This window comes from Strongylocentrotus purpuratus, unplaced genomic scaffold (assembly GCF_000002235.5).
Source record: "Strongylocentrotus purpuratus isolate Spur 01 unplaced genomic scaffold, Spur_5.0 spur5_contig_840, whole genome shotgun sequence".
Taxonomy (NCBI): Eukaryota; Metazoa; Echinodermata; class Echinoidea; order Camarodonta; family Strongylocentrotidae; genus Strongylocentrotus; species Strongylocentrotus purpuratus.
In genome coordinates, this window is record NW_022145547.1 from 1,997,832 (window position 1) to 2,019,427 (window position 21,596).

The window sequence follows — 21,596 nt, forward strand, 5'->3', positions numbered from 1 at the left end:
AGTGTGTGTGTGTGTGTGTGTGTGTGAGAGAGAGAGAGAGAGAGAAAGAGAGAGAGAGAGAGAGAAAGAAAGAAAGAAAGAAAGAAAAGGTGAAAAGAAAGGAGTAGATTGACAGACGGGCAGAGAAAGACAAAATAAGACAAAATAGGTAAAGAGAGAGAGAGAAAGAACAAAACAAAAAGGGGTAGGGTGATTGGTTACGCTTTCCAACGCGCCTTTAAACTGATAACATTCACATTGCACATCGGGAACTATTATACAACTCAACTATTCACGATTACAAATACACAAACGACTAAATCATTAAGCTTCATTTTTATTCCATTTTAATGATCACTTTCAAGGGAACTCATTCGTATATTCTTAATATAGCTGGGCATTATTTTTTTATTCATTAATCTTTGAGTACTACTCTATTAGGTTTGGCATCAGGGTGATCGGTCTGGTATCCAAAGGTTTATGATCAGGAATGGATCACTTAATCGATATACCCACCGAATCTAGGGGAAATATTACATAGACTGAATAAGTTCTTGAAATAGAAATTAGAAGAAAAAAATGGGTAAGCCCATCTTTGAAATTAGGAAGTTATCACAAAACGTATACAGCGAGGGTTTTAATTTCAGGTAGCCACCCCAATTTTATTTTACATCCCGCCAAAAATTTATTGGATTTTGTTTTACTTTCATTGATGACGGAGCTTTTTCTTGCAATATTATTGTGTTGTTTTATATTCAGGTAATGCATCATATTCTTTTTGTTTACGTTAGACGTAATCAAGTTATTTATTGTCAAAGGTCTATGTCTGCTTCTGATTTAATTAATGATTTAAACAAAATCTACCCCATGAATGCAATAATTATTTTGGCACATTTCACACTTTCAAACAACAACCATTAAACAAAAAAAAACAGGACGAAATTTATACAAAGTTTGTATGTTAGGATCATGTCTTTAACATAGAGAATATCACTTTTTTTCATTTTGTATTAGAACAATGATCTCATCAAAGGATTTTCCTTCGCATTAGATGGAGATAATTAAGGGAGAGAAAGAGAGAGAGAGAGAGAGAGAGAGAGAGAGAGTGAGAGTGAGTTGAGACGATTGAGAGATTTCAACATTATTCTGCTAACCTAACTAAAAATGCAAATGGCGTTTGCGGACCCAAAATTATTTAGTCGAAGGAAAATGGGCATCTATTAGCATATATAAGAACCGGGGAAGGGGGTATATCTATTAGCATTCCCGTATCCTGTTGTATTGATTTTCTCCCTGGGCTTCAATGAGAATTGAACGTTAAAAAATATGAAAACACATTAACTTGAAACTCTAATTAATTAAGCTTGCCTTATGGTATTCAAGCTGCTTGATGTCATGTAGTTATACAACATAGTGATTAATAAAAGTGGGAATGTGCTAATAATACAGAAGTGTCTTCAGGTCAAGTCGTGCCGTGGTCAGTTTCCATCACTAAACACCAGAAACCTTTCTCTTGTATTGATCGACAGCTAAAGGTTTGTGGAAGGTTGAGTAACGCCAGGTTCAGGTTCATCCTCCGCATAACCTTCATTAACAGCGCCCTCTATAGCCGCCGCTGCATCATCAGCTTCCTTATCGGCGTCGCCTTCGGTTGTCACGGGAGCGGTGTGAGCGGTGTCTGGTGCGTCAGCGGAGTCGTATGCGGGCTCGTGGTCGATCGCCGAATAGCCATTTTCAATCACGACTTCGGTGGTGCTAGTCTGACTGGGTGCAGGCGAAGATCGTCTTGCTACGACATCCTCTGGGTCAACCTAGACAGGAAATAAATGTGACGAATAATACAAAAACGTGACAGGAAAATCACCTCTATGCTTCCGGTTGTCATATTTCTTAATCTTTTTTTAATTATATGAAACGTATTAGTAGTAAGGTAAGGTCTTTTCTCGTTTTTGTTTCCTGTTTTTTTTCGGCTCCTCCTTCTCTATCATTTTCTTGTTGTACTCTTATTTTTATTCTGCTGTCTTTCTTTGATGTTTTCTGTATATCTCCTACTTTGATATTCCCCTTCGAAGTCCTTTCAATACATTCTCTCTGCTTTGATGTTCTTCGTACAATTTCGCGACCAGGGGGTGTTTTTACAAAGATCCTATTAAAGTCGAACTTAACTCTAGGTTGGACTTTAAACAATTATGGAGAGCCATTTGTAGTATCAAAATAAAATATATTCAACTGTGAAAATTCAAATATTTTAGACTTTTTATAAATTCCACATCAAGACCATGAAAGCTTCTTGATAAAAGAAATCATGAATGATTTGAATCAACATGTTATGCCCTTTAAAATAACTTGTGCACAACATTTTCATAGATGCTAACGGCTTTCCATAATTGTTAAGTCCAACTTAGAGAAAATTCTAACTTATGATCTTTGTGAAACACCCCCAAGTGATCCATAACTGCTCTTGGCTTCATACTCAGATGAAGCGTCTGAATCCTAAGGATAGTTTCTTGCATTTGGTCTGAGCCACAACTGTGGCCTTTTTTACGACCACACTGCATTTGATGTCCACCACGATCACAACAGATTATGATAAGGCGTTTAATCACAGAAGATCTTGCCCCTCTGTTGACATACATGGGAAAATCCACATGGAAAAAACTTCTTCATACCCGTAATACCTTGTCCCTCTATATGGTCTTTCATGGAACATGATTGTGGAACGTCAGATACACGTATTAGGAGCTCCTATAGGAAATATATTCATTCAGATGGTCATATCTCAGCCAATACTTAACATATTCAATTGGTTTTCGACATTTGGACATTATTTTTGATGCTCCTTCGGAAAATGAAGACAAAATTGAGAAATTCTAAAAATAGATTTTTATGACGTCACTGCTTCGGTACTCTATTGCCCCTCTCTTGTCTCGCTTGGACAGCCACAGCGATAAACCTATACCCATTATATTGAAACCCTATAGTTTTAATTGGACAGTCGATTGGGAGAGAATTCTTATAATTCCATGTAGGCCTGTCCTGCTGTCTTACTTGGACGGACATTCTTGTGGAAAGGCGTAATTACCTTGTCCCTCACTAGTTTGACAGTCACACGGAAAGGCCGTTTTCTATACCTAGTAAGGTCTCGGCATTAAGGCCTTTAATGTATTACCTGGACAGCCACGTGACGAGGTGTTTGGACCCCTATGGACTTCTGAGATGGTCCTCCGTTCTTCTTGGTCTCATGTACCGGCTCCTGGTAGTCGTGCTCTACTGCCATCTTCTTCAAGGGGATCTCGTCTGCAACCGAGACTCCATTGGTGTTTGCGTAGTACTCCTTCTCAAGATTTGCCTCGAACTCTGCAGCCTTTTGCCTGTAAGGATGAAACATAATACGAAACATGAAGGGGAATAAGGTACCCGATAGGACATTAGGGACTTTTAGATTCTGCACGACGAGAACGTGGACTGCCCTTTTAAGGCAATGTGACGTCACTGCCAGTGCCTTGAAAGGACGTCACATTGCCTTAAAAGTGCAGTTCACGTTCTCGTCGTGCAGAATCTAAAAGTTCCTATTATTGTGTCGCGGGTTATTAATTCCTTGTTCTGTGATTTCACAGTGAAGTTCATCTTATGGATTCACAAAACAGGATTTTTTATAATCAGGAGCATGAAAGCATTTCATCAAATAATCCATATACATGTACAACAAAGTCCATGATGAATGCATAAGCAGGCAGAAACGCCCTATGACAATATTGCTGTCATTGATGGTATGATACTACAGGCAAGATAGGGAAATAATGTAGTGGGCTATTTAAGTTCAAAATAGTATTCTTATCCATTGATAGAGTGTAATTCTTCGTATAGAGCTATTTCCCCCCGTAAAGTGCAGAAACGAATTTCTTGCGGACAGCCAACAGTTTCAAGACTTTCTTGTAGTGAGAGCAGTGAGAGTAAAAGCAAAGAACAAAATGAAACAAGTTCATATCGATAACTTCTTTGTTTAGTGAGTGGCAATTACACTCAACCAGAACTGCTTTTTAGAAATTGTGCTTAATATTGTGATGCTTGTGCTCAATTGCACCTTATGCTTGCAAACTTACTTTCGCCAATCACTGGTCAACACCATGGTGCAGTAGATGAAGATGAGTAGGCCCACATAGCCGATGATAGCTATAGCCCAAGCAGGAATAGCCAGTGGATAGGTTGATTCAGGCTCTATGGGAGTGACGACCCAACCCGCACCCATGGCGTCGTTGATATCCTCGTTGTTGATCTTGATCATGAGGTATAGCTCTTGTTTGCGGAGAGCTACCGGCATGTACTCCGATCGAGATGGGTTCAGGATGAAGAAGTTGAATCCCTTATCATTAGTAACGGTGTTACGAATACGCTGGACAATGATCACGTGCTCAGGCCTAATGGGGGAAACCGACAATAACAAAACATGGATCGATATGATATTAGTGAAGAGAGAGAAAAAGCAAAGATGAAGAGAAAGATGAGAGAAAGAGAAAGAAAAGGAGAGAGAGAGAGAGAGAGATGAAAGATAACAGGAGAGAGAGAGAGAGAGAGGGTGGGGAGGGAGGGAGAGAGAGAGAGAGAGAGAAAGATATTGAGAGAGAGAGAGAGAGAGAGAGAGAACGAGAGAGAGAAGGGACACACACAACCAGTTTAAATTCCACTAGGAATCTTTTGGAGGAACAACAACCAAGTAACCACACTCATCCATGCAACAGCGAAACACAATGGAGTGTAGAAAGAAGAGGCTAGTTCTTAGACAATACTTTCAATCATTTTAAGATAAACATGAATAGAATGAATGAATGGATGGTTTGCGCAATAAAACGTGTCTCCTGTACTCCTTAGAAATAAGTTTGGCACACATCGAAAAATTGACTTTTTCCGCCCCGTTACTTTGCAAATTTCATTTTTAGAACTCATCTTTTGATCCCATCTTCCCAATTAAAAATATCATAATCAATGCAATCGAGAAAATTGATCAAAATTGACGGAATATATCAGTGAATGGCCGTCCTCGGACTTTTGGATTCTTCATTTCAATAGTTTATGTTAGTCTGCTTTTCAATCTAGTATATAACTGAAGTACATTCATAAGTTTTTATTTGGATTTTCTATTGCTTAGTTTTTACTTTAAAATTTACGAATTGGCCTCTTTTTGCCGGATCCCGCCTTGGTCCGATTGCACTAAAACGACTGTTATCCGTTTGTTCTTTGTATAGGATCACCTTAACCCTAATAAGGCCAGGCTATTTGAGGTCTTAGTATGGCCGGGGGGGCATTATGGCCCCCCTTAAGATCTCGGCCGCGAAGCGGCCGATCGCCGCGAAAATTTGCACGCATGTTAAGTGAAGTGTATAGAATAATATGATAATTTCAATTTTTTGAAAAATTCACTCATTTGCATATTTAAGGTAATTTATGCAAATAAAGTCATAAAACTCACATTTTTACCCATAAATCATATATTATTCATAATTAGGCATTCTTTTTCACTACATGTATTCATTAGACCATTCTGAATAATAATACAACAAAAAAAATTGGAATAGCCAGCTTATTACTTATGTTATCCCTTGTTTTTTTAATAATTTCTTATGTATTTCATTGTTTTTTTAACTTATGTATTTCATTGTTTTTGTTGTTTTATTTCTTTTCTTACTACAATTCAACTATTTTGACACCCAAAACAACCACCTAAACTTTAAACAAGACCCAATAACCCATGTTTGATCTGTTTTTAGGAAAAATGACTTTTCCATATGTTTTGTACACAAATCACGAAAATGAGCGATTTTCGGGCTGACATGCAAAGACAAAAGGTCACGTGACCTTGTAACCGTAGGTCCAATTTTCAAAAAAATTCTTTTAAAAATTGCGCAAGACTCAAAAGAAAAAAGTCAGCGAGTGGCGGGGCGCCATCCATATGCGTTCTCGAGCAATCAGAAAAATCGTGGAGGGGGGGGGGGGGGGTGGCCATAATGCCCCCCGGCCTTATTAGGGTTAAAAGACCAGGGGGGGGGGTGTTTCATAAAGCTGTTCGTAAAGTTACGCATGGCTTTATAGATGACTTGTATATATATGAAGTGCCAGATAGAATGCCCAAAGTTTTTCCTGATATTTCCAATAACCTCAATTAAATTATGGCAAAAAATATACTTTGCACTAAGAATGTTTGTTATAATAAGAATATCAAACTACATCTGCACAGTTCAACTTTATTTGATGCAGTTAATAATGATTGAGCATCCCATTTGGCTTTTATATACAAGTCGTTCGTAAAGTCATACGTAACTTTACGAACAGCTTTATGAAACACCCCCAGGTACATTTCGCCCCCTCCCCGGAGATGCTGCCCATTTATTTATCAGTTACTGGATACGTCACGTTAATGTTATTATAATAATGTATAGAATTGACGCAATATACTTACAAAACTTCTAGATAAACATAATTGTTGGTCATGTTGGCGATCACCTCTTGGAAGTGTTCTGTTTCCACGTCAGTTAAAACCTGAAAAACATGATTTTTTGGGGAGTTGATTTATATGTTTCTTGCATCTGCAATAGATGTATTGTATTGTATTGTATTTATTAAACTTCATTGATGTACAAAAGTTGTACATGTTTGGAAACATATCATATAAATCAATTTACAATGTAATGTATTTAGTTATAACCACTTTTTTCGGTGATAACGTATTGTTTGAGGTCTTTCTTGTGCAGTGACGGTGGAACTTAAGGCCCGAATTCAAATGGGAGGTTTGTCGACAACCTAGGTTTATGTGCGTCATATGACGCGTTTCGACGCGTTTTTACAAACCAGGTTTGCTTGTAAAAAAAACGCGTCGAAACGCGTCATATGACGCACATAAACCTAGGTTTGTCGACAAACCTTCTTTGTGAATAGGGCCTAATGTCTAAAGGCTGCTTTAGATACGAGAGGGTAAACCGTCGCAAAAAAAGAAAGTTCCTGCGCTTAATCACGGAGCTCTGTGGTGTAAGACAAACATTATTGAGCGTATTACTCCTGACGTCAACATTAATATTAAGAAGAAAAAAGCGCCGCTATTTTGACGCGTCATATCTGAAAGAGGCTTGAGGGTAAACAAAAATGAACTATTGAGCGTTTGTTTCGAATTGTGGCATTTGCCTCATAGTTTTGCAGAAATGAATTTTGAAAGTGAATTACTTCAATATTCGCTCTGCAAAAAATGTATCCCTGGTTTAAAACAAGGAAATGATGGTGTCGCGGAAATTTAATCAATGAGTTAGAAACTGAACTTTTACATCGGAACATCTACTGGTTTCTTAATCTCACACACAGGCTTACATGGATAACTCCATGGATATACCGATTGAATACATTCGAGTCCATGCAGACCTAGGCAAATCTCTTGCCCGAGTAAAATTTACAATCATTAGATATTTTGTTATTACAATGTAATTCATAATGTATGAAGTGGCAGAGGGAGAAAAAAGAAAGGGAGAGAGAGAGAGAGAGAGAGAGGGGGGGGGGGGGGGAGGGAGAGAGAGAGGAGGGAGAGAGAGAGAGAGAGAGAGAGAGAGAGAGAGAGAGATGCAGGCTCATACGTCAAGAGGTTTTTAAATATTCTGAAATTCATGTTCTACTTTGATTCATCTAGGCGGCCTTCGATGGTTAAAGTATCAATAAATAAAGAGAGTACTTACGTCCTTTTGGCCCTCAAATATCACAGCTATGGCACCTATATTGATGAATTCTTCGCACTGGAGACAGAGCAAGAAAGGTTTAAAAAAAAGGGGAAAAGGTTTTTTTTTAAGGGGGAACAAAGGTAAAGAAAAAGTATCGATGAAGAAACGTGATCCCAATCGCATAATGGTGTTTATCAGGCAAATGATGTTTCTTGCGAACGTACGCAACTGTTTCGGTTGATTTATTATAAAAGATCAAATTAAGACAGATTTTCTTCAGGACTATTCTTTAACAGTAGCCACAATTGCTATACAAAATTATCTGCGCCGGCGCGGGCGGGTTCTCATATAATACCCTTCCCTCTAATTATTCATAAAATAAAAGAGCTTAGTACCACTCAGACACGAACCGATTGAATGCATCAGCAGAAACGCACCTTACTATCTACTGCATCATTGTTCACCTATCTCATCCCCTCTATCAGCAAGTTATTCCTGTATCCCTCAATCTACCATCCGATCATTTTCTTCTATTTCATTGCTATTACCTAATTACTGTAATGAATTTATATGAATTATTAATGATCGTTGTAATGTGCTATTAGTGCACTTATTACGTGTTTTTTAATTATAAATTCTACCGCGAATTAGCCCTTGTGTAGCGAAAGTGTTTTAATACAATAAATATCTTTTGAATTCAAATTCAATTTAAATCTATTTCTCAGGAAAACTGTAAATATCTCAGATGCTTTTTGCAACCTATGTCATGAGGCATTCCCGTTATTAAACACGACAGCCTTAAAAAAGCAAGGAAACCAGTCAGAGCACACGAGCACCTCAATTGAGTTTAACGCCTTTCTTGCCCTGATACACTATGTTAAGTATAACATGCTCCGTCTCCGAGAGTCTGTTGTTCTCAAATTATAGTTTGCTGCTGACATGCGATACCATACTAATTAAAAAAAGTGCACATAGAGGGCGCAGATAATGAAAAACTGAGTGACAAATTTGAAAGAGCATAGAATTCAAATGACAAATTCGTCTTTGTTTGACCAAAATCGATTCAGAAACGGCGGAAAGATCCATAAATATAACCATGCATTTTTTATATTAGTGGGGCCCTACAAATATTCGATAATTTTAAACCAGCCGTTGAAAAAATGAAATAGCGCCTTATACGTTTTATTACAGCCAATGCCAAGGTTGGATTTTTTTTGGTCTTTTTCGTGTTGGTTAAAAATAATACGCACAACCAGCCGGCCCGTGTGCGTCTTCTTTTTTCGTACCACAGCCAGCCAAGATTTGAGCTCGCGAATGAAACCTGCGCATGCGTACATGGAATCCGGTAGGGTTGTTAATAGGGTGATAGTAAGTATACAAATCAACCTTTCATCAACCCATCGTTAGCTCAATCGGTAAAGACAGCGTAATACTAACAGAACCTTGGAATTGACTGGAGTGTTCGAATATCAGTTTATTCAGTTTTGTTGCCTTTATAAATTGTGAGGCAAAGCAATACATAATCAAAGTCTAATTGTTTGTGACCTCTTTGCTAGCTTTCGTAGCTTGTTATTATGTATGCAAATGAGTACATACTGGAATCTGGGCTCGCTGTGGTACGAACAAATAAGACGCGGCCCGGGTATTGTTATTATTAATTAATTTATTAATTAACGGTCACCGTATTTTTTTGAGAATGGAGCTGAATTAGTATGATCGGATTTAATCTAAATTTCACACATTTTGGGGTCTAAAATTACCTTCATAGCAATTTTAGGTCCTAAAAAGGCACTAGAAATGTCATAAATAAGCATAAAAGCAATAATAACATGTACTTTCAAGGCACTTGCGATCTTAATCAAGAACTCAACTAAAACAATGTACTGTTATCATTGTTATTATTATTATTATTATAATAATGAAATACATGTATACTCTTGAAATCATAACAAATATTATTGAATCATGAAAATACCTTGAAATCGTGAACACTCTGTAGACTCGTAAAATGACTGAAAGAATTGATGTTTTTGTTAAAATACTATGTAATCATTAAGATAATAATTATGGTATAGTGAAAAAAGACATTGTTATTCAGACATTATAAGCACCGTAAAGTTACAGTAACATAGTAAAACAGCATCACAAACATTGTTACTTTTCAACATAAATATAAAAAAACAAACAAAAAAAACAAAAAAAAAAACATTGTTACTTTTCTATGGACATCATGAGGACACTATATCGACATTTTGAATAAAGTATAGACAGAGTTTTGAAACTTAGAAGGAGGAGACAATGAAACTCACGTCTGTGTCCGAGATACCTGTAGAAGGATCACATGTACCCTCGAGATCTGAAAGTGATAAAAGGAAATTGAAAAAAATAAAAAATAGATAGTAGGCAAAACAGATGAACGTATTGTATATATCTGGATTATTTAAAATATTATACAGACTATTTGTTAATTGTTAATCGCAACTTATTTGCAATTGATATCAATCGCAACTATAATACATATTAAAAGAAAAGAGACGGAAAACCTGCCATTGATAGAATGACTAGTGATTGATTTGGATTAATCGTAACTCTTTACAGGACGGAGCCCTGGACCAGGCGCGGATCCGGGGGGTGGGCCGAGCTGGCCTTGCCCCCCCCCCTCCTTGACAAAAAAAAGAAGAGAAATTGTGACCAGAAATTTTCTTTTTTGCTCAAGGGGAAGGGGGAGGGGGGTGTTAAGTAAAACAAAAAGAAGTGCTCACTATCGGCCAGCGCAATTTTCAAATGTTTGGGGTCAAAATATAGAAGAACAAAGCTTAGTGTTCACTACCCCCCCTCCCCTCCCCCCTCCCTCCCCCCCCCCCCCCCTGAGTGAAATATCGACCGGCACGATTTTCAAATTTCAGCACACTAAATTTCAGATTGATTACAAATTTGGGCCTCCCCCTAGGAAATTAGATCCGTGCCTGCCCTGAACTAATCTCCCGACGCCCCTAATGTTGGCAGGGAGGTATTGGTAAGCAAACATTAGCCACGGGTTTTATGTACTTTAGGGTGAGAGTTATTAGGGTTAGGGTTCCGGTCGGGGTTTAGGTTAAGGTTAGATATATAGTATTAGGCCTAGGGTTGACGTTAAGAAAGCAGCTAGTGTGGGAATTGACGTAGAGCAATGTTATTGTTGGAGGAGCTTGTGTACACAGAGATTTAAAGTTAAAGTTAAAGTTAAAGTTACAACAGAGAGTTAAAGTCCTATGGGTCACTAGTCTTGTCGTAGGGCACTTGTTCTTGGGGTTGCAGTCTGAGGGATATTTCCCACATAGTCCAGGGACAGTTGGCTGGATAGGCTAAATTAGATAAAACACAAAAGGGGGAAAAGTCCATAAAGCTCGTAAACTGATCAATGACCGTAATATGCATTACTGAATTGAATTATTTGTCATTATAAAAGGGCATTCAATGCTTGGTGCGCCATTTCTAAAGGGAACCATGACCTCATGCTTAATGATACAAAAGACGCATCGGTCTTTTCACCAAGTACATGTTTCTTACAAAAGTGCCTTTGGGGACCCTTAATGGTATAAACCAGTTTTGGAAACGCCCCCTCTCAACAAATGAAATTGAAGCTCTTGTTACCAATCATGTGAAAGAATATGTTTTGACTAATACGTGATGATACAAATTTTGCCGGGAAACCCCCAACTAATTGATTTATTTGGTAAGTTATTATATCTATCCGGACTGGATAGATATCCAGTAGTCCCATATACATCTTTCTGTGTACAGTGCTTGTAACTTTACCAAGACTGGGCCAAATTTCTTATCATTTTGCTGATTCCAGATTCTTGCAGTACACACCAATACTTATATGCTAGATGATCAACCTTTTCTGATCGATTCAACAACGTTTCTTTCACAATGCAATCGCATGACTAGAACTGGTCTATATCTTTAATTGTGATGTCACGTTTCTCGGAAGATTAATGTACGGATTGAGGAGGACGAGGGGAAGGGCAGATCAATAGGCATATTAATCTCTTGCTGTGAATGTCCTTTTCACTTTTTTATAATTTGGGTGGCATATTATCAAAGGAGGCTGGGGTATTTTATTGGTCAAGTCGAAATAGAATATGTGATTGCAAACTACGTGGGACCAGCCTTTAAGGATGATAAAGAAACAGAAGGAGCAGAATAAGGCGAATATATAATGTACCTGACGAGAGGGCGAGAAAGAGAGAGAGAGAAAGAATTTCAAAATTCGAAGACAGAATAAGTTTTTAAGGGGAAAAACAGGGGACAGACAAAGGCTAGAAAGAAAGAGGGAGAGAGAGAGAGAGAGAGAGAGAGAGAGAGAAAGAAAGAGAGTAGAAAACATACGAGCAATGCAACCCCAGCCCAGCAATCATTATTATAGTCAATATGAGGGATCATACTACGGGCAAAGTCTCTTTCTGCCGCATGCTCAGAATGATGAAGAAAATAAGAAAATAAAGAAAGAAGGAGCGACAAAAACAAAACCGTTATCTAAAAAATGACGGAGAATAGAATATTAATTATCAGTGATGATTGAAAAGATAAGCCTTTTTTCCCAGTTTATTTTCCAGACCATTATAGGACCGAAGTCCATTGCTTAATGCAGCAGCCAGGGATGGCGTGATCTTGGGCGATATAGGTCCTTGTCTGCGTTTCTTCTTCTCTTTCTCGTCTTGTTCCTCTATTCATACTTATTCCTCCTTCTCACCCAGGTACACCAGGCATTTGATAAACATGTCACGTATCCTTTATGATGGATCAAATATTGACTCGTTGGGGGAGGATTTTCCTTTTCTTCAAACCACACACTCCATTTTTTATGATTTTATCATCGAGGACGTGCTTTATGAAGTCTGTACTTTGACACAAGTAAATAGAGCCTGAGAGCTGTTTATTCAGGGTGTTTAGTAACAAAAGAAAATGGCCCTGTTTATACACACTTAAACGTGAACGCTTGGTTCTACCTGGTATTGACCGGTAAGACGGCCCGCAAGACTGACTACGACAGCCTATGAGACCGGTTGCCCATGAGACCAACCATGATTTCTTCTCATGGATCGTTAAGAACCTTTTCTGGTAGCTTCACGAGACCGGCTATATGCTATAGGTCGCCTGGGCTGTAGTTTCTTCAATGCAAATATAATACTCAGTCACATTGACGAGCCCGACACAAGACCGACCCCAGACCGAACAAAACAATACATTACCCACAATAGGAAAGAATCGATCGGTGTGGAGTCGGTCTTGCGGTGTTTTAGGAATAATCCAATTTTTTAACTACTGAATTGTATAGGTCCAATAAGCTTAACACAGGAACCACAGGTTCCCGTAAGCAAAGGGTTAAGAGTGCATAGTTGTTAAATATTTTCTATTAGATCTTCAATTCATTGCATCGTTCATCGCAAATTCTTGCTCAACTTTTACCTTTCCGATACGTATCCCTTTGTACAGATTGTGAACAAAGATATTCGAAAAGTGGCGAAAACGGGCTTTTCACTATCTCTTTTGAAAGTTTTATGGCCAAAATCTCTACCCCTGTACCAGTAGGAAACCAGTTATATTGTTAATCAAGAGGTGTACACACACAAAAAAAACACTCTTTACAAAGTTGTCAGTGGTTGACATAATCTTATGAAAAAGATAGAGATAGAGGTGTGAATATTAAACACCATTTATGATATCAATTTTAAACCCTGCATCAGGTTACGGGACCGGGAGGGGGCATATTTCTGTCTGATAACATGAATGTATAAATTCGAATCAATACTGATTGATTGATTGATTGATATTAAACGGGGTAAAAGAAGCCCATTCAGCAGCCAGGCTAGTTTACAAAGAGGCCGTGAAAAAAACAACAATTAAAAATGAAATACAAAATACAAATGTTACACAGCATTGCGGTCGATTGACTTTTGTATATAGTATGATAATTAAGGTTAACTGAATACCAAAATAGCAGTAAAAAGTACTCTCAACAAAACAGTATTGATTGTGAAATTTAGTATTACTAACTTACCTTGTCCATTGATGGACGAAATGGTCAAGATGACCATGACTGCAAATAATAAGGTCTTCATCGTCGTTTTCCTGGTCGAGATCGTTTACGAAATCAGCAAAACCCTTCGGTAGCAGTATTACGATGAGGTGATTGATCTATACGGTGCGCTCTCAACCAAGGTATTTTTCTATCTGAAGTTGACGATCATTAAACCAGGGTATGTGAGTTAAAACGCCTCCCTGATTAAACAGACTTTGCTTCAACTCTGTCAATATTAGATAGTCTTCGTCCAAGATTCTTTCTCATTTAATATTCCCTAATTTTCTCCGAGCTTTATTAGAAGAAAAACAAACAACATAATTCATTTATTGAATTAAAAATAAACATCAACTTAGAGACAGGTAAGGCACAAAGTCATTATAACCAAATATCAATATCAATATCAATATAAACTAAAGAGATTAATGATCATGATAATAATATTCCAATAAGTTATTTTTAGAGTAGCAAAGTAGGCACTCGTCATTATTAGAATATTCATCGATAACATTGCCTTGACCCCTCACCCCGCACATCCCCAATGAAAAAAGCAGCCTTTTCAGAGAGCTAAAATATATTATTTTATAGAAAATATCAACAATTTTGTGTAAAGATCAGAACTCGGGGACATAATAGGGCGTTATGAGTGCAAAGATTTTCGAAAGTTAATCTTTTTCAGATTCAGAACACCCTAGTACTTGTACGATTTGTTCCACCGTTTGGTCATAAATTTATATATTTTATTAGTTTTCTTTGCAAAGAAGATTTTTATTGAGCATGAATTTCATTCGAGTTGTGACGTTTCTCAAAACGTTTCACAAGACGTTTCTCAAGAGGCACTATGTCGACTTTGGGATATTTATGTAGTCTTCGGTGAAGACTAGTGTTCAGACAACGTTAACGCCTCTTATCAAAGTCCTCCCCATAACAAAAGCAAAGCATAATGCTTTCTCAGTGGCGTATATATACCAGTGTACACACCCTCTGTTCATGATGATCAAAGGGCTGTTTACCAAATTTGATTAAATATAAACGAAATGAAAATAAATATGTTCATTATCAGTGGGTGCATCATGCTGCTGCATGAGAAATAGTTAGGGCATGTAGCGTATCGATTGGCTGTCCAGGGGCACGTTGCCCCCCCCCCAAAAAAAAAAGAAAAAAGAAAAAGAAGAAAAAAAAGAGAATTGAGAAGATATGACTAGATAGAGGGAGAGGAAGAGAGAAAGAGAGAGAGAGAGAGAGAGAGAGAGAAAAGAGAGAGAGAGACAAAGATAGTGAGGGAGAGGAGGTGGGAATCTTCCTTCAAATTTGTTGTTTCGCTAATAAATTCCATGTGCACCCACTAGAATGATGCTACCCCCCCCCCCCGTTCATCGTGATGGCGGTGCCTTCGCCATGTCTGTACCCAAGCCACTCCTTTCATTCCTCACATGAGACTGAGGATCGCAAATTGTGATCCTATTTTTGCGATCTCGCGGTCACATTTCGCCTCTCCTCGTTATTTTCCTTTTTTTCTTTTCTATTGAAGTTTCGTTTTTCCATTTCTCTGTGATTATAGAACTGTAAGCACAACATTTTACTCGAACATCTCTTCTATCTTTTCTTGAATTAGTCATTATTCACTTTGTTTTCTTTATCTTTACGAGAGCCCTTCACACGATGGTTGCTATCATGATGTCGTTGGTGACTGATTAAAGGCAGACATAATAAAAGATTAACATGATATCGGACCTATTCTTTTCCGCGGTTGCCCAGTCAGTCGACAAATGTGTCTTCACTTTGAGACTACGCCGATTGTATACTTCACAAATTTTGTATTTAAGCATGGGCCTACTCCATGATTTTAGCAGCCCTTCCTTTTCAAGTCTTGATCGTTTTTCCTGTTCACACGCGCCTTGAGCACTCCACAGAGTGGATTTGGCGCGATATAAGTTACATTATTATTTTCGTTCACATTCTGCCCCATTAATATTCTCCTTTTCCTCCTTTTCCTGTTCCTTATCCTTATCGTCAGGAAATCGCATTCGTTTTGCACGTAGTGTTTGTTATTCCTGGTTCGGTGCTTTCATCATGTCCTTTTCCTTTCAAATTTCATAGGCATGGTCTCTAACATCTCATCAAGGTCACTACATTCTTTGATTTTCGAAATCACTCATGCATAACCGTCCAGGCGCCATTTTGTCCGTTTTTGGTCCATTTTAAGGCCTTTCTGTCTTCCTTCCTATCTCCACTATCCTAGATTCTACAAACTTCTAACAAATTCCTCTAGATAGTCTAATAGATGTTCTTTCATCTGCGACGTATGACCTGACCTTCAAAATGCCATCTTCGTACTCAAAATTCAAATCTGAAACTGACTCCGTCAAAAATCTCTCAAATTCTTGAAAAATGGACCCCTAAAAATCTAAAACTGCCATAACTTTCTCATATAAATTCCGTTTTGTGTTTAAATCTCACATTATCCTGATCTTATAATTGCACATAGCCATGCCAAATTTCATGCTCCAATGACTATGCAAAACATAAATAGCGCCCTCTAAAGTTCTGGGAATTGGCTTTCTTTCTGTGGCCGTATCTCCATAATGGCTTGGCAAACCCGTACCCTTTTTTGGATTTAGATACTTGAAGATATGCCCTTTCCAGCCTTATACAAAATTATATACCCTTACACTGACCAAATTTGAGAAAAATGCCCTCCAAATTTGCCATTTTCGAGAAAAATTCCAAAATAACTTCAACTTGCTTTAAAATGGCGATCTTTATACCTACATCAATGAAACTTGGCAGATATATGTATCCATATACGTGACAACTGTTTACCAAGTTTGGTAAAATTCAAATATTTATTATTATTATTATTACTTCATATTTGACGCAGCCAGAGACTGATAAAGCTAGGCTCTGATCAAGGTTTTATGAAGTGTGGTTTAGTGTCAAATCAGGGTCTGTGCCTGGAGACTAAGTCTCCTGTTCAAATTGAACTTCAAACCCACTGCACTTGAGTGTAAACAAACATTAAAGTTCAATAATGTAGGGAATGATATGTATCTATTGATTCTTGTCAACTACCTTCGCATCAGAGAAACACTAATCGATGCAATTATAATTTATTGGAAGCCTACTTGAAGACATCAGGCATGATGGAACAAATTTAGAAAGACAAAGGGAAAAATATTGTAATGTCAGAAACAAGAAAAGATAAGGAGTGAAATAGAGAGATGAAAAGATAGATAGAGAATGAGACATAGAAATATATATATATATATATATATATATATATATATATATATATATATTGATAGAGTGCGATAGAGAGAGAGAGAGAGAAATATATAGAGAGGGAGATAGAGAGAGAGAGAGAGAGAGAGAGAGAGAGAGCAGGGGGGGGGTTGAGGAGGGAGGAGGTCTTGTTTTGTTGGCGATCACGGATGTGGAAGTAAAAAAAGCAGCAGCAATGGAGCCAGTGTCCATGCGTCACAGTTTCGCCTGAGTAATGAAGGTACCCCTCCTTCGGAATAAAATGCCCTTTTCCGAGTAACCCAATGATTCTCCCTCAATGGAATATCCCTATAGGGTAAAAATCTCCTCTCTTCATAGGATAGGAAAAATAATATCTGTTTTATTTGATTTTCAACGTCAATTCGTTTATTATCTGTATAAAATTGTATACACTTAAAATATTGTATCAAACCATATTATGTTCATGAAAATGTATGATGAAAAAAGAAAAAAGATGCAGAAACCAATAAATCAAATCTAAAAAAAAAAAAAAAAAAAAAAAAAAATCCCACCAACAGAAAGAACAGTAAGAAGAGGGGGTTCTTCCTCGAGTGCTCCAGAGCCATGACAAGAATTAACCCGTTGGAATTAGCTAATCATCAACTGATCAATGTTCATGGTTAAGAGCGTAGGGCTAAAGTCAAATATCATGCTCTGTTTTAGAGTTGGTCGCCACTACTTCTTTAAAGTAAGCACACTTTATTTATTCGAAAGATTTTGTCATAAACTACTTTCAGAGATGATTTTTGTGTCCATTTTTGTTTTTCTCCAATTTAATGCCGTCACCCTTTAATCGGAGGGGGCGTCCAGAAAAACCTAGCCCTCTTGACGAAAAATAGTATTATGTAAACAATTATTTCAAGGAAAACTTGAAACACCATTTAATTGTTTGATGTTATATGAAAGAATTTAAAACTATCTACATGTTAATACCAAATAAAGGGTGTTGATATAAGTAGGATGGTAGTGGTGTTAGGGTGGTAGTAGATGTAGGGTAGTAGTAGAGATGAGATGGTAGTGTAGGATGAAAGTATGTAGGATGAAAGTAGAGATAAGGCTGTCGAGGGGAAGTAGAGGTAGGATGGTAGTAGATGAAGGGTAGTCCTGATCATCGAATCATACAATGTGTATTACTCATACATCGTTTGATATGAAAACATAAAAACATTCTACCAATTTTGCATAAATTACATTTGCATTTTCTGGACTTCCAATGGCATTCTTCAAAAATAAATAGTCTCAGTAAAATAGTATGGCATGAATCAATACACTTCAATAAACCACAGTTATGAATATTGTATTGAGACACAAACAATGATATTAAACAGGGGCGTCAATCCTTAAGGTAGCAGGGGGAATTGGTTATGTATATGACATATTGCAACGTTTGTCCTTACCAACATTGAAGTAATTGGAGATGTCATCCGATTTGACACTGTAGCAGTTGCGTGCCAATAGAGCCAGGAGGAGAGGTGAACGAAGGAGAAGGAACTGGGTGAGACCATGGACCTGGAGACGATGGCTGTGTGGCATGTATGACCAGTTGGAACTTCGTAACGAGGACCACGGATCAAGTCCTGCCGCAGCACTAATGTTCTTTGGCAAGACATTGATCTACATTTGCCACACTCAACCCAGGTGATGTAAATGGGTTCCTGGCAGGAATTAATTTCTTGAAATGCTGGAGCGCTGTAATGGCAGCTAGGCTAAAGCCGGGATAATAATGAATGCGCCTCGGAATAGAATTTCTAGATAGACGGCGCTATAGAAATGCCCATTATTATTATTATTATTATTATTATTATTATTATTATTATTATTATTATTATTATTATTATTATTATTTATCCTTCACTTCACCAACTTAATTCCTGCGTATACCCCCAGTGTTGTTGGAAGAGTTGCTAGCCAGAGTGGGTCCAAGGATAACCAAGCAGTACACCTTTTACAGGGATCCGCTTGAGCCTGGTATGATTTTGGCCTTGACTTTGCGCCACTGGGAACAGGTATGCCTCGATGAAGGGTCCCTCACAACACCCAGATTCCTAGTAGTCAGAGAAATCTGAAAAGCCATTATTGACGAATACGTGGATGAGGTGCTGGTTTGCCCAAGTGCTCCTGAAATCGGTTGGCATGCCATAGCTGACAAGTTCTTCCAAAGATGGAACTTTCCCCATACATGTGGGGCGCTTGATGGGAAGCACGTGGCCTTCCACTGTCGTCGAAAGAGTGGGTATCAATAGTTCAACTACAAAGGATTATACTCCATTGTTCTGATGGCGCTTGTGGTTGCCGACTACAGGTTCTGCTAAGTACCATGCAGCATCACCCCTCAGCTGTCAAGCTCATTGTCAAAGATGTTGTATAGGTGCGCTGTATAAGTAATTTACTTCAAATTCAAATTCCAGGGACCTAAGACTACAGAACCAGCAGCTAGACCGGGCAGGGAATGAGAACCGGGACTTTGTTCCAAGAGCATGGCGAGAGGGACGTCACTTTTCACAGACAGCTAGTGACCCAAATATATTGCCTCCAGGAACGGAAAGAAACAGAGGAATCTCCTCAAGCATTGGGTTAACTCCCCAGCTGGTGCAGTTCCGTGGTAAGACAGGATGATCTATAATTATGATATTTGTATTACTGCATTGTTCAGGCAATAAAAGACCTCAAAGACGACAAGGTTCCTCTTGAAATGAACACCATAAAATGTACCCATTCAAGTTTAGCTCCTGTGTTATAATGCAGTGAGGGTTTTGATATTTAAGTTGAATGCATTTCAAAGTAAAACTCGATTTAAGAAAAGATGTCACATGACTCAAGTCTCGCCAGGATGAGGAGAGTTGAGCCTACCCCAAGGGAGAGTTGGGTCACCCACGGAAGAGATGGGCCATCTTGTAAATGGGATAAGGGAAAATCATGTTTCGTTTTGAAAGGGTCTGCATGGTTTAGTGTAAAAGTGCAGATATATATATAATAAATAATTTATAATTTATTCAATCAATATAAAAAACAGACACATAGAATTGCGAATAAACGCATACATGTATAACAAATATAAAAAGATGGACGTAGCAAAATCAGTAGATGACAACACAAATAACATAAATTGAGTGGGGACAGATTAAAGATCTACTCAAAGATCTTGTGAATTCGACCCCTTAGAATAAAATAAATTGCATTGTATACTGTGATATACTGTGATATGATTTTTGTAAACAGAAATATAATGTAGTATTAAAACCATGTTTGGGGGTCTATACTAGAACGTCATGTCCCTTCATTATGACTTAAGACCCATGATATCATTCTATAGACAAGTAGATGCATTCCTAGTCATTAAAGCACTCAGTAGTAAATAAACACGTTTGAGCATTGGTCTTATACACTCTTATTATCTAAATGAATAAACGTACCACTTTGTTTGTATACAAACAATTAATATCCCAGGATAGCTTCCTGAGTGAGCTGCCAAAGGGATTACCCAACCAAGTACCAAGTAACAGTTCTTTTGTTTTCTATTCATGAGCAAGGATAATGGCCACACCTATTAAATAAAAGTTAATAAAGATAAACCATAAGACCATGAGTAATTTATTATTGTTTATGAATTAAATTCGAAAAATATCATCAACAAACATCAAGATTTCAAGCAACTTTTCTTCATTGCTCATCTGAAAAATAATGGCACACGATAACAGTGGTCATGTTTACAAAAAAGCAAAAAAAAAAAAACCCCAATGTATCTGCTAATCCTGAGAAGGGTCAAGGGCGCTGGGGCTCCGGTTTAATACCTGGCCAGCCGAACCTAGAGCAGCAGATACAGAGGCGAAGCTTGGTTTCTGTTAGTCCAGAATCTGGCCTGTTCTCTATATTCCCTAGAGTAGACACTCTTGATTCCAGCCGCCGAAGATGGCGTTATTAACGAACTCATAATTATGCTCACCAGCCTATGTTTTCGTCGGGCGTCCTAATTTAATGATCACGCCATCTTCGGCTGGTTTACAAGTAAGTAGGGAGAGGTAGCGTTGGTGTACTGGTTGAGATTACAATAATCAAATGGGCCAGATTCTGGACTAGGCTGCATGGACCCAATGCTGAGGAGGAGGAGGAGGAGGCTCCCCGGCAACATCCGCTGGTACTGAGGTTGCTGCTGTTGGAAGTGTGGCTGCAGTGGCTGCTGCACATCGTCAGCTGTCTGTATGTGAACCCAGACTGACGCAGCCGGTGTCTTGTGTCGATCTTCACATTTGGGGAGTTGGCTGGAACATCTCAGACGCCGTGAGGGTGTAGGTAGCTGGTACTGAACTGGGTCGCACGCACGGAGGCAGGAGCAGCTAGGACCAATTGGGGGGGGGGGGGGGACTCTGGGAGGTTCTTCTTCATCACAATCCTCACTGAGTATGGTGTTGATGCGTGACCTTGCCTTCCGAAACTTGCGCTTGGACATGCTGACCAGGCTGTGACGCATGTATAGTCGGCGAATACCGTAGTGGCTTCGGTGGGCTGAGACATTTGAGGAGCTCCCCAGACTTGTGCACCCTCTTTTTAAGGTTAACCATATATTACAAATGTAA

General features: G+C 38.3%; 1 protein-coding gene across 1 annotated transcript; it reads right to left on the reverse strand.

Moving 5' to 3' along the window:
- Nucleotides 1–467: 467 nt before the first annotated feature.
- On the reverse strand, nt 468–13,917 carry LOC100890370. The gene is made up of 7 exons (XM_030988865.1): nt 13,720–13,917; nt 9,983–10,029; nt 7,692–7,748; nt 6,434–6,513; nt 4,083–4,397; nt 3,149–3,350; nt 468–1,790 (listed from the first exon to the last, which is right to left on the reverse strand). The coding sequence occupies exons 1-7, from the start codon at nt 13,778–13,780 to the stop codon at nt 1,509–1,511; spliced, it is 1,044 nt and encodes a 347-aa protein (XP_030844725.1). The 5' UTR covers nt 13,781–13,917; the 3' UTR covers nt 468–1,508.
- Nucleotides 13,918–21,596: the final 7,679 nt, after the last annotated feature.

What these genes read in the sequence shown, in the direction of transcription:
- LOC100890370 (XM_030988865.1), bottom strand. Translation starts at nt 13,780, where the DNA reads ATGAAGACCTTATTATTTGCAGTCATGGTCATCTTGACCATTTCGTCC. An exon ending in CAGGTATCTCGGACACAGAC is followed by an intron (nt 7,749 to 9,982) that starts GTGAGTTTCATT and finishes CTCTGTCTCCAG; the next exon opens with TGCGAAGAATTCATCAATAT. An exon ending in CTCGTCACGTGGCTGTCCAG is followed by an intron (nt 1,791 to 3,148) that starts GTAATACATTAA and finishes TTTCCTGTCTAG; the next exon opens with GTTGACCCAGAGGATGTCGT.